The 13,301-nt window shown below is 32.4% G+C and overlaps 2 protein-coding genes across 2 annotated transcripts; both read right to left on the bottom strand.

Annotated features, from left to right (window-relative positions):
• Positions 1-955: 955 nt before the first annotated feature.
• On the bottom strand, positions 956-8,655 carry LOC131002562 (disease resistance protein BAK6-like). The gene is made up of 5 exons (XM_057929031.1): positions 8,386-8,655; positions 7,538-7,681; positions 5,731-5,802; positions 1,479-1,550; positions 956-1,062 (listed from the first exon to the last, which is right to left on the bottom strand). Exons 2-5 carry the CDS (start codon positions 7,629-7,631, stop codon positions 956-958), a joined length of 345 nt encoding a protein of 114 aa, XP_057785014.1. The 5' UTR covers positions 7,632-7,681; positions 8,386-8,655.
• Positions 8,656-8,950: 295 nt separating this feature from the next.
• On the bottom strand, positions 8,951-13,012 carry LOC131002563 (leucine-rich repeat receptor-like protein kinase PXL1). Its single transcript, XM_057929032.1, has 7 exons — positions 12,563-13,012; positions 12,265-12,489; positions 11,503-11,727; positions 10,741-10,965; positions 9,306-9,530; positions 9,138-9,197; positions 8,951-9,048 (listed from the first exon to the last, which is right to left on the bottom strand). Exons 1-7 carry the CDS (start codon positions 12,939-12,941, stop codon positions 8,951-8,953), a joined length of 1,437 nt encoding a protein of 478 aa, XP_057785015.1. The 5' UTR covers positions 12,942-13,012.
• Positions 13,013-13,301: the final 289 nt, after the last annotated feature.

Genomic DNA, 13,301 nt, shown 5'->3' on the forward strand with positions numbered 1-13,301 from the left:
CTGGATATATAAAAAAGCATGGCAATGAAGAAATACATTTCATGCATGTCTCATATATTCAATGGCATCTTAATTTAATATAGCATTTGCTAACATTGATCCTTAAAATTAATAGAGTTACAATATGGCTGGAAACAACAAATCCAACTATGCTTCCTGGGTTTCGCTCTTCGTCTTTTGAATTCATTGCCTTCCCTGTTGTTTCAGGTACGGGTACCATTTTCTGTTAGTTGAGGACCCTACGAGGTCGGGTTAAAGTATTTAGTTAATTAAGCACGAGTTAATTAAATGAGAACATCCTAGCAAGTTGAGAAATCAAAGATTCAAAATTAGATAAGTCATCCTTTTCTATTTCATATTGCACATGGAGTGACAAAGGAATTAGACAAATCGCATATCTTATATGAACACACATTAGGCAAATTTCCTTGCAATTTATTAACACTCAAATTGACTCAAAAATACACCCTCTCATAAATATTGATGGAATGGGGCCACTAAAGTGATTTGCATTTAGATGAAATATGTCCAAAGATTTCCAAACTGTTATTTGAGAAAATAAGAATTTGAAGGGATGTCATGTTGCACATGGAGAATAGAAGCTCACCATTTAATTTGTTGGAAGAGAGGTCTAGGCCCTGTAAATTTGATAGATTTCCAATGGTGGATGGTATTAGACCTAAAAATTGTAGAACCCTTTATATAAATCACTTTAAAGAAGAGATGTAAATCACTCATATCTTTTGACACAAATTAGCTAAGTCATACAATTCGAAAAAAAGTGTTTTCTATTTTTTTTCTTTTATTATTAATATCATCCGTGTTCTATTTCATATTGTGCATGCATTGGCAAAGGAATTAGAAAAATAGCATATGTTATCTTACCAAATGTAAAATATAAAAAAGACTAGTTCAAACAAAAATGGCCAAAGATCCGATCAAGCTTGTAAAGAAGTTATATCAACTTGCAGATGGAGAATGGAAGCTCACCATTTAATTTGTTGGAAGAGAGATATAAATTCTCCAAATTTGATAGATTCCCAATGGCGGATGGTATTGGACCTAAAAATTGAAGAACCCTTCATTTCAATCACTTTAAAGATGGAGCATAGTAAGAAACACATTTTGTTTTGTACTTGAAAACATGATATGCTGAAACTTTATTATTTGCTAAATGCCTCTAAAGTATAAATCAATTAGCAATGCACACAAGATATTTTGTTACAAATTTTATATTTCCCTGTATGCGAAGACACACCAAGTGCACTTGATGACATCATAATTTTAACAAATTATTTGTTAACATTGAGAAAATAGAAGATCTAGTATGGCTGAAAATAGAAAATCCAACTATTGTTCGAGTATTTATCTAACTAAACATATATAAATAAGCTAAAGATTTGATCAAGTTTTGCAAGTGTTTCTGCCAAGTTGCAGATAGCAAGGGATGTCAAGTTGTAGATGGAATGGAAGCTCACCATTTAATTGGTTGTCATAGAGTACTAACCACTGCAGATTTGATAGATTCTCAATGGTGGATGGTATTGTACCTGAAAGTTAGCAGTAAACCTTCACAAGAATTACTTGATAGATAATTTGAAATATCTTTTCAACAAATGTATCTAAAACCAACAAATTAGGAAATGGACGACAGATATATCTCATTTTTTTACCACCAAACTGATTTATAATTGAACGAAAGATGGCCAAAGATTTGCTAAAGTTTTCATAGCATTGTGGAATTTCTTATTCCCAAGATATACATAATCAATCTCTTTGATTGCCAAGTCGTAAAAAAATTGATTTGATTATTATAACACAGCCACAAAAATAATAAGTATAATTAGAACACTATATTTAATGGTTCGTTTTTGTCAATTTGAATACATTATTAGGTGAATATTAAATGGTAATTGTTCAATCCAAATAATTTTGACTCGGTTCAATTTAGTCTCGGCAATGGTTCAATTAAGTGGGGCCTCTGATATTTACAAATTGGTTTTCAGTTGTTAAAATAAAATTAAAAAGTCATTTTTTTATCAAAGCATACAGTTTATTGCTAGAAGATTAATGTACAAAAATTTATATCTAACCTATTCAATGCAGAGTCATATATAGTTAATCTACCAATCTAAAATCATAATTACTATTAGAAAATTAGTTAGTGGCGTGCTTTTTCTAATTATATGAAAGTGAATATATATTGTCATATGGGCTAATTTGTAAACAATTCCATTTAATTAGATCGATGTAAACCGAGTCAAGTATAGAAAAAGAGAGAGAAATAATAATAATAATAATAATAATAATAATAATAATAATAATAATAATAATAATAATAATAATAATAATAATAATAATAATAATAATAATAATAATAATAATAAATCTCTTTTGGAATATCGCCTCCATAATTGCCAAGTCGTAAAATAAATTGATTTGATTATTATAACACGTACGACCACAAAAATAATAAGTATTAGAACACTATATTTAATGGTTCGTTTTTGTTAGTTTGAATACATTATTAAGTGAATATTAAAAATGGTAATTGTCGAATCCACTTAATTTTGACTCGATCGGTTCAATTTAGTCTTGGCAGTGGTTCAATTAAGTGGGCCCTCTGATATTTACAAATTGGTTTTCAGTTGTTAAAATAAAATTAAAAAGTCATTTTTTTTATCAAAGCATACGGTTTATTGCTAAAAGATTAATGTACAAGAATTTATATCTAACCTATTCAATGTAGAGTCATATATAGTTAATCTAACCAATCCAAAATCATAATTAGTATTAGAAAATTAGTTAGTGATGTGCTTTTTCTAATTATATGAAAGTGAATATAAATTGTCATATGGGCTAATTGTCACCCCACGGCCATCCATGCATAATGTTTAAAGAACAAAAAATAGGACCGAAAATCTATATCTATATTATATATAAAAAGACAGTTCTAACAACTATTTTTTACCGCCAAATTTTAAAAAATTAGTTTTTTTCTTTTCCAACTATAATCCCATATTTTCGGACACTCATCCAATTTATCCAAATACGGTTTAGTTTCTCAGCCCACTTTAAAAACATGATACTTTACCAATTTCTTTTTTTTTTTCTTTCTAAAATGTGTATAATCTATATAAGAGTAAAATTTTGAAGTAGCCAAAATGAAGCATAAAACACAATTTATGGCCACACATTGAAAAAACACAAATTTTGGCCATTTTTATAGCTTTGGGACGTTTTTGCCCTTAATTGGGCGGACTGGGTAGGGTCAGGAGCGCGGGTCGCGTGCCGGGTAGGATCAGGCACGCGGGTCGGGTTAGGCACTTATGGCACTATTAGTGCCATAAGTGCCAAGCTTGGCACTTATGGCACTATAAGTGCCATAAGTGCCAACGAATTTTTTTTTTACTCCCCCTGCCCTGTCTACCCCCCAGACCCCCGACCCCACCCACCCCACCCACCCCCAAGCCAAAAACTTTTACTTTATTATTTTATTTTATGGCACTTATGGCACTAATAGTGCCATAAGTGCCAACGAAATTTTTTTTTTTACTCTCCCTGCCCTGTCTACCCCCTAGACCCCCGACCCCACCCACCCCACCCACCCCCAAGTCAAAAAAATTTACTTTATTATTTTATTTTATGGCACTTATGGCACTATTAGTGCCATAAGTGCCAACGAAAATCCAAAATAAAATAAAGTAAAATGGTCTTTTTAGCACTTATGGCACTAATAGTGCCATAAGTGCCAAACATGCAGAACAAATATAGAAACAACAGCATCATCTAAACCCTAAATGGAACATTTAAACCCTAAATGGATAATCTAAACCCTAAATGGAACATCTAAACCCTAAATGGATAATCTAAACCCTAAATGGAATATCTAAACCCTAGGGGAAGTGTTTAAAAAGTTCCTTTTGGCTTGGGGGTGGGTGGGGGGGTAGGGTCGGGGGTCAGGGGGTAGGCAGGGCAGTGGGAGTAAAAAAAAAATTATTGGCATGGGGTGGGTGGTGGGGGGTGGGTGGGGTTGGGGGTCTGGGGGGTAGACAAGGCAGGGGAAGTAAAAAAAAATAAAAAAATTTTGGCTTGGGGGTGGGTGGTGGGGGGGGGGGGTGGGTGGGGTCGGGGGTCTGGGGGGTAGACAAGGCAGGGGAAGTAAAAAAAAAATTTTTTTTTTTTGGCTTGGGGGTGGGTGGTGGGGGGTGGGGTGGGTGGGGGGTGGGTGGGGTCGGGGGTCTGGGGGGTAAACAAGGCAGGGGAAGTAAAAAAAAAATTTTTTTTTTTTTGGCTTGGGGGTGGGTGGTGGGGGGGGTGGGTGGGTGGGTGGGTGGGTGGGGGGTGGGTGGGGTCGGGGGTCTGGGGGGGTAGACAAGGCATGGGAAGTAAAAAAAAAATTTTTTTTTGGCTTGGGGGTGGGTGGTGGGGGGGGTGGGTGGGTGGGGGGTGGGTGGGGTTGGGGGTCTGGGGTCTGGGGGGTAGACAAGGCAGGGGAAGTAAAAAAAATTTTTTTTTTTTTGGCTTGGGGGTGGGTGGGTGGGTGGGGGGTGGGTGGGGTCGGGGGTCTGGGGGGTAGACAAGCAGGGGAAGTAAAAAAAAATTTTTTTTTTTGGCTTGGGGTGGGTGGTAGGGGGGGGGGGTGGGTGGGGGGTGGGTGGGGTCGGGGGTATGGGGGGTAGACAAGGCATGGGTTAATCCCTAAATCTGAATCCGGGTCAAAGAAAGTTGTTGGATCTATTGAGTTAAAGGGTAAATTAGGTAGAGCACATAAAAGATGGCCAAATATTGATGTTTTAAATTTTGTGGACAAAATTTAAGTTTCAATCACCAATAGGGCCATCCGGCCCTATTGTTTCATCTATATAATATATAAAAAAAAGTGTTTTTCCTCTATTTCTTTCCTTTCTTTTTTCTATCTCTTCTCCCATCAATTTTTATCACTATTTTTAATTTTTTTTCTATATTTTAATTCTTTTCTAAACATTGTCACATGATTTGATTTAAAAAAAAATATGTAATATGCATTTTAAATTTAATATAGTATAAAAATCGTGAAAATGAATTTAAAGAAAATAAGTTATGAAAAAAATTAAAAATTTTCTCTCATTAAAATTTTACAATTTTTCATTTATGTTTTTGTATAAAAATATTTATTTATTTATTATGATGTGTAATACTCGATAATAATAATGCTTAATGCTAATTTTTATTATAGACTTTTTTACATTTATTTAATAACTTTAATTATCATTACGCTTTATACAAAGTTGAAAATTTATATTTTCAAGTTCAGGCTTTTATTAAGTAATTGACGTGGAATGTTTTTGTTTATTTTATTTTTAAAATATATTTTTTATTTATTTAATATTTTTATTTATTTATTTAAATATATTAGTATTTAATTTCAATGTGCCCAACCAAAGTAGTCTACTTAATATAATTCACTTTAAAGATAGAGATGTAAAGCACTCAGATCTTTTGACACAAATTAGCTAAGTCATACATTTCGAAAAAAAGTGTTTTCTATGTTTTTCTTTTATTATTAATATCATTCGTGTTCTATTTCATATTGTGCATGCATTGGCAAAGGAATTAGACAAATTGCATATCTTATCTTACTAAATGTAAAATATTAAAAAGACTAGTTCAAACCAAAATGGCCAAAGATCCGATCAAGTTTGTAAAAAAGTTATTATATCAAGTTGTAGATGATGAATGGAAGCTCACCATTTAATTTGTTGGAAGAGATATCTAGCACTCGCAAATTGGATAGATTCCCAATGGTGGATGGTATTGGACCTAAAAATTGAAGAACCCTTCATTTCAATCGCTTTAAAGATGGAGCATATAGTAAGAAAGACATTTTGTTTTGTACTTGAAAACATACGCTGAAACTTTATTATTTGCTAAATGCCTCTAAAGTATAAATCAATTAGCAATGCACACAAGATATTTTGTTACAAATCTTATATTTCCCTGTATCACGAAGACATGCACACCAAGTATACTTGATGACATCATAATTTAACAAATCATCTGTTAACATTGAAAAAATACAAGATCCAATATGGCTGGAAACAGAAAATCCAACTGTTGTTAGAGTATTTATCTAACTAAGCATAAATTAGTTATATGAGAAGAAGCCAGCAAGCTAAGAAAACAAAATAAGCTAAAGATCTTATTCCCAAGATATACATAATCAATCTTTTTGATTGCCAAGTCGTAAAAGAATTGATTTGATTATTATAACACGACCACAAAAATAATAAGTATAATTAGAACACTATATTTAATGGTTCGTTTTTGTCAATTTGAATACATTATTAGGTGAATATTAAATGGTAATTGTTCAATCCAAATAATTTTGACTCAGTTCAATTTAGTCTTGGCAATGGTTCAATTAAGTGGGGCCTCTGATATTTACAAATTGATTTTCAGTTGTTAAAATAAAATTAAAAAGTCATTTTTTTTTTATCAAAGCATACGGTTTATTGCTAAAAGATTAATGTACAAAAATTTATATCTAACCTATTCAATGCACAGTCATATATAGTTAATCTAACCAATCTAAATTAGTTAGTGGCGTGCTTTTTCTAATTATATGAAAGTGAATATATATTTTCATATGGGCTAATTTCTAAACAATTCCATTTAATTAGATCGATGTAAACCGAGTCAAGTATAGTTATTTTGACATGTAAAGTTTTGTGTAGTTGTCATATAAATATTGTGTACTTTAATATTATTTAATATTATTTATGAAATAAAATTTTTATAATGTTGCTGTTTTTTAATGTGTTGTACTACACTTAATTTAGGATTTTTTTTAATAAGATCATATTATATTTGACTAATATAAAATATATTATAATACTAATATTATGTAGCAAATTAAAATTAAAATAATTATTTTTTAAAAAAATTTACCTACACATAAATTATAATATTTACCCACACATATAAATAGCCACGTATATATACACGTCATAATCCACGTCATTTCCATGTAATCATTACATTATACCAGAAATATTTTTAACCACACATAAAATATACATTTAGTGACATGTATGTGTAGGTAATGTTTAGTGTTTTACCTACACATATATGTATGTGTGGGTAAAACTCATTCTTTACAAAGCTTTATCCACACTTGTTGACATTTGAATTATGTGTGGGTAAAAAGAAATATTTACACATAAAACCCTTGAACCTCTTTTGAAGCTGGTATATATGTTCGATTTCCGGTGCTATATCTTGCAATAAGTAATCGGATCTCTTAGGCTCATGGAATGACAAATGAATAATTAAATTTCTTAACTATAAAAAAATTAATGGCATCTTCTATATGGAAAATTGCTTTCAATTATTTTTCTTGGATGCAATAATTTTCAAAAATCGATTGAGAGGGAAATATAATATTCATCGCATAAAACTAAATGTGTATCACGTATTTTTTCCAATTCTCAAGGTTAGTTACGATATACCAAACTCTTTCACTAAAGTTTTGGCTTAAAGAGTAGTGCAGACATACCGGTTAAAGAGGCGCCACCAAGGTCTAGTTCACGGAGACTTGTGATGTTCAAAATTTGTCTTGGAAATGGTCCACTAAGATTGTTGGAACGCATGCTTAATATCTCTAGATTATTAAGATTACCAATCTCTTTCGGAATACCACCTGTGAAATTGTGTCAAATCATGATAACTTGATTTGAATCGGGTGTAATAATATGTTACAAATAGTATGAACTGCAAATTAAATCATAAGTATTAGAAAAATAGTTAGTGAAGTGCTTTTCCTAATTATATGAAAGTGAATATATCATATGGGATAAATTGTAAACAATTCCATTTAGATCGATGCAAATTGGGTCAATAATAGAGAGAGAGAGAAAGAGATAATAATAATAATAATAATAATAATAATAATAATAATAATAATAATAATAATAATAATAATAATAATAATAATAATAATAATAAAGTCCACCTGTGAAATTGAGCCCACCAACAGTAATGCATGAGCAATATATCTTGTGATATGGGCTAAGTTGTAAACAATTCGGTTTAGAGTCTACTAAAGTAATCATGAGCAATAGTATTAATTAAGTTAAGTGGTCTCTCTGATATTTACGAATTGGTTATAAGTTGTTAAAATAAAATTAAAAAGTCATTTATTTAATCAAAGCATATATTCTTTGTTCAACTGTAAACCGAGTCAAAGAAGTAATATACAATGTTCAAAGAACAGAAAATAGGACAGAAAAGTGACGATAATATGATTAACAATTGGCTTATTAGAAATAACAATAAAGGTGGTTAATTAATGCCTCAGACCAAATATCTCAATAAAAAAAAATTAGCAAAAAAGTAACAACGTACCAGTTAAAGAGATGTTGAAAATGTATAATTCACGAAGAGTCGTGACATTCCAAAGTTGTCTTGGTAATCGTCCACTGAATTTGTTGTTGCCAATGCTCAATACCTGTAAATAATTAAGATAACCAATCTCTTTCGGAATATCACCTGTGAAATAATGTCAAGTTAAAAAATTATGTTTGATTATAAAGTATATTAGTGGTATACCACTTCAAACTGCTCCCCTATCCATTGTGGATAGTTGCAAATGCAGAAAAAGGAGTTGGGTGGACTATAATCCGAATTCCATACACAGATATACGAAAAGAAAAAGAATATAAATAAAATTTTAGGATATCTCAAGACCTTGATAAATACTATTATGTGAGCTAATATCCCATTACAAGGGTGGGACTAAAAAAATTCAAATAATGAAAATAAAAATATTCATACGATCAATTATGAAATGTAAATTAGCGTTGTCCAACTATATGAAATTAAGTGAATATATGTATCTCTTGTGATATTTTGAGTACTTAACGTGATCTTTCAAAACTTGTTGAACCTATAATGGTTATTAGATTTGACATCAAAATCCGTTTCTTCTCAAACCCCAAAACGAGAAAAGAATATTGCCCGATTTGACAGATTTAGGTGTATGCCCGATTTTATTGTTAGATTGAGCATCTGAATAAAGAATCAATATTAATAAAGTTGAAAGTTATAAAATGAGAAAAGAATAATTAAATTGCTTTGCTATATATACATCATGTTACTGAGGAACTGCAGAATATCATTAGACGCAAGAGCCGTAGCTTTGCCATTTTCCCCAAAATCTACGTTTAAACTGAATGACAATATCAACCAATTTCTAGATTATCAATAGAAATGAAATAGTAAGGGATCAAACTAGTTAAATTCTCAGTATAGAGATAAGAACACACCTCTCAAATTGTTGTGACTAAGGTCTAATTCCTTAAGCAGTGTGATATTCCAAATTTGTGTAGGCACAAGTCCACCAAAGCTGTTGCGTGACAAGTCAATACTCTCAAGTTGTGGACATTGGTACAAACTCGACGGTATATCTCCTTCCAATTTGTTAAACGACAAGTCAAGTAGTTTGAGTCTTTGAAGGTTATTGTGACTGCAAATGTCATTTGGTAGCCGACCTGATAGGATTACCATATAAATAAATACAACCATGAAAAGAGTTCCAATTCAAATCTAAATAAACAAGTGAAGACAGATTTCCAATTTCCCGTGGAATGCTTCCTTCGAGTTCCATATCAGAGAGATCTAATTCAGTCACCCTGCTACGACGCGAATCACAAATAACTCCTATCCACGTGCAAAACGAGGTTCCACTGGTCCAGTTATTTTTCAAAAAATTGAAAGGATCTGAAATGTGGGATTTCAAAGCAAGAAGTATAGATTCTTCACTTTTGATTTGAGTTGTGTTCTGTGCAGCAGAGAGGCTAAGACATGAAAACAATATGAGAAGCAAAAGAAGGGTGGAAAATGTATCCATATTGTGAGTGCTAATTGTGTGAGAAAACAAGAAGCCTACAAATGCCATTTATATTCAAATTGTGAGCCTAGAGTTTTGGAGACTGAGAATTGCAGAATGTAAATTTTCCACATTTTTTGGAAGTCAATGCAAGTCATTATTTTGTCTCGACCCAAAATTAATTGACCTAGTCTTCTTTATGCTCTCAATATTGGAGTGTGATTTGGGGGCAAAGAAGAAAAATCATGAAATTTCAAAATATTAGAGTCTGTTTTCTTTTTTCTTTTCCTAAGAAAATATTACGCAACATTTGAAAAAAAAATTATTATTCCACCTTTTTTGAAGCTGAGATGTTGGATTTGAGGTCCAATATCTCTCTCTTCTTTGAGTTGGGGGAATTCTGGATGAATAATTAAATTTCTTAATTATAAACAAATTATTGGGGAGCCCACAATGACATTTTCTATATGGAAAATTGCCCGATTTATATTTGGAGACTATAATATTTGGAGACTATAATTTCCTGTCGAAATACTCACTAGTTTTTTATATTTGGAGACTATAATATATCAAATCTAGATTTAGGTGTATGCCCGATTTTATTGTTAGATTGAGCATCTGAATAAAGAATTAGTATTAATAAAGTTGAAAGTAAAATGAGAAAAGAATAAATAAATTGCTTAGCTATGTATTCATCATGTTACTGAGGAACTGCAGAATATCATTAGACGCAAGAGCCGTAGCTTTGCCATTTACCCCAAAATCTACGTTTAAACCGAATGACATTATCAACCAATTTCTGGATTATCAATAGAAATGAAATAGTAAGGCATCAAACTAGTTAAATTCTCAGTATAGAGATAAGAACATACCTATCAAATTGTTCCAACTAAGGTCTAATACCTTAAGCAGTGTGATATTCCAAATTTGTGTAGGCACATATCCACCAAAGTAGTTGTCTGACAAGTCAATACTCTCGAGTTGTGGACATTGGTACAAACTTGACGGTATATCTCCTTCCATTTCGTTCCTAGATAGGTTAAGTAGTTTGAGTCTTTGAAGGTTATTGTGACTGCAAATGTCCTTTGGTAGCCGACCTGATAGAATTACCATATAAATAAAATAGATTCAACTAATAACAAATTAAGAAATGGATTGAGGAATACAACCATAAAAAAAGTTATGACTCAAATCTAGATAAACGAGTGAAGAAAGATTTCCAATTTCCTGTGGAATGCTTCCTCCGAGTTCCATATCAGAGAGATCTAATTTAGTGACCCTGCTACGATGCGAATCCCAAGTAACTCCTATCCATGTGCAAAATGAGGTTCCACTGGTCCAATTATTTTTCAAAATATTGGAAGGATCCAAAGTGATGTGGGATTTGAAGGCAAGAAGTATATATTCATCACTTTTGAATTGAGTTATGTTGTGTGCAGCAGAGAGGCTAACACAAGAAAACAATATGAGAAGCAAAAGAATATCATTAGACGCAAGAGCCGTAGCTTTGCCATTTACCCCAAAATCTACGTTTAAACCGAATGACATTATCAACCAATTTCTGGATTATCAATAGAAATGAAATAGTAAGACATCAAACTAGTTAAATTCTCAGTATAGAGATAAGAACATACCTATCAAATTGTTCCAACTAAGGTCTAATACCTTAAGCAGTGTGATATTCCAAATTTGTGTAGGCACATATCCACCAAAGTAGTTGTCTGACAAGTCAATACTCTCGAGTTGTGGACATTGGTACAAACTTGACGGTATATCTCCTTCCATTTCGTTCCTAGATAGGTTAAGTAGTTTGAGTCTTTGAAGGTTATTGTGACTGCAAATGTCCTTTGGTAGCCGACCTGATAGAATTACCATATAAATAAAATAGATTCAACTAATAACAAATTAAGAAATGGATTGAGGAATACAACCATAAAAAAAGTTATGACTCAAATCTAGATAAACGAGTGAAGAAAGATTTCCAATTTCCTGTGGAATGCTTCCTCCGAGTTCCATATCAAAGAGATCTAATTTAGTGACCCTGCTACGACGCGAATCACAAGTAACTCCTATCCATGTGCAAAATGATGTTCCACTGGTCCAATTATTTTTCAAAATATTGGAAGGATCCAAAGTGATGTGGGATTTGAAGGCAAGAAGTATATATTCATCACTTTTGAATTGAGTTATGTTGTGTGCAGCAGAGAGGGTAACACAAGAAAACAATATGAGAAGCAAAAGAATATCATTAGACGCAAGAGCCGTAGCTTTGCCATTTACCCCAAAATCTACGATTAAACCGAATGACATTATCAACCAATTTCTGGATTATCAATAGAAATGAAATAGTAAGGGATCAAATTCCTTAAGCAGTATAGAGATAAGAACATATATACCTCTCAAATTGTTCACACCAAGGTCTAATTCCTTAAGCAGTGTGATATTCGAAATTTGTGCAGGCACATATCCACCAAAGCTGTTGCGTGACAAGTCGATACTTTCAAGTTGTGGACATTGGTACAAACTTGACGGTATATCTCCTTGCAATTTGTTAGACGACAAGTCAAGTAGTTTGAGTCTTTGAAGGTTATTGTGACTGCAAATGTTCTTTGGTAGCCGACCTGATAGAGTTACCGTATAAATAAATAGATTCTACTAACTAAAAATTTAAAAATGGATAGAGAGGAATACAACCATGAAAAGAGTTTCCACTCATATCAAGATAAGCGAGTGAAGAAAGATTTCCAATTTCCTGTGGAATGCTTCCTTCGAGTCCCATATCAGAGATATTTAATTTAGTGACCCTGCTACGACGTGAATCACAAGTAACTCCTATCCACGTGCAAAACGAGGTTCCACTCGTCCAATTATTTTTCAACATATTGAAAGGATCTGAAGTGATGTGGGATTTTAAGGCATGAAGTATAGATTCATCACTTTTGATTTGAGTTATGTTGTGTGCAGCAGAGAGGCTAACACAAGAAAACAATATGAGAAGCAAAAGAAGGGTGGAAAATGTATCCATATTGTGAGTGCTAATTGTGTGAGAAAACAAGAAGCCTACAAATGCCATTTATATTCAAATCTAAAACACTTCTTGTGAGCCTAGAGTTTTGGAGACTGAGAATTGCAGAATGTAAATTTTCCACAGTTTTTGGAAGTCAATGCAAGTCATTATTTTGTCTCGACCCAAAATTAATTGACCTATTCTTCTTTATGCTCTCAATATTGGAGTGTGATTTGGGGGCAAAGAAGAGTCTGTTTTCTTTTTTCTTTTCTTGAGAAAATATTACGCAACATTTAAAAAAAATATTATTCCACCTTTTTTGAAGCTGAGATGTTTGATTTGTGGTGCAATATCTCTCTCTTCTTTGAGTTGGGGTAATTGTGATTCGTAATCGGATCTCTCACACCTATGGAATGAAAAATTAAT

Source organism: Salvia miltiorrhiza, unplaced genomic scaffold (assembly GCF_028751815.1).
Source record: "Salvia miltiorrhiza cultivar Shanhuang (shh) unplaced genomic scaffold, IMPLAD_Smil_shh fragScaff_scaffold_143_1, whole genome shotgun sequence".
NCBI lineage: Eukaryota > Viridiplantae > Streptophyta > Magnoliopsida > Lamiales > Lamiaceae > Salvia > Salvia miltiorrhiza.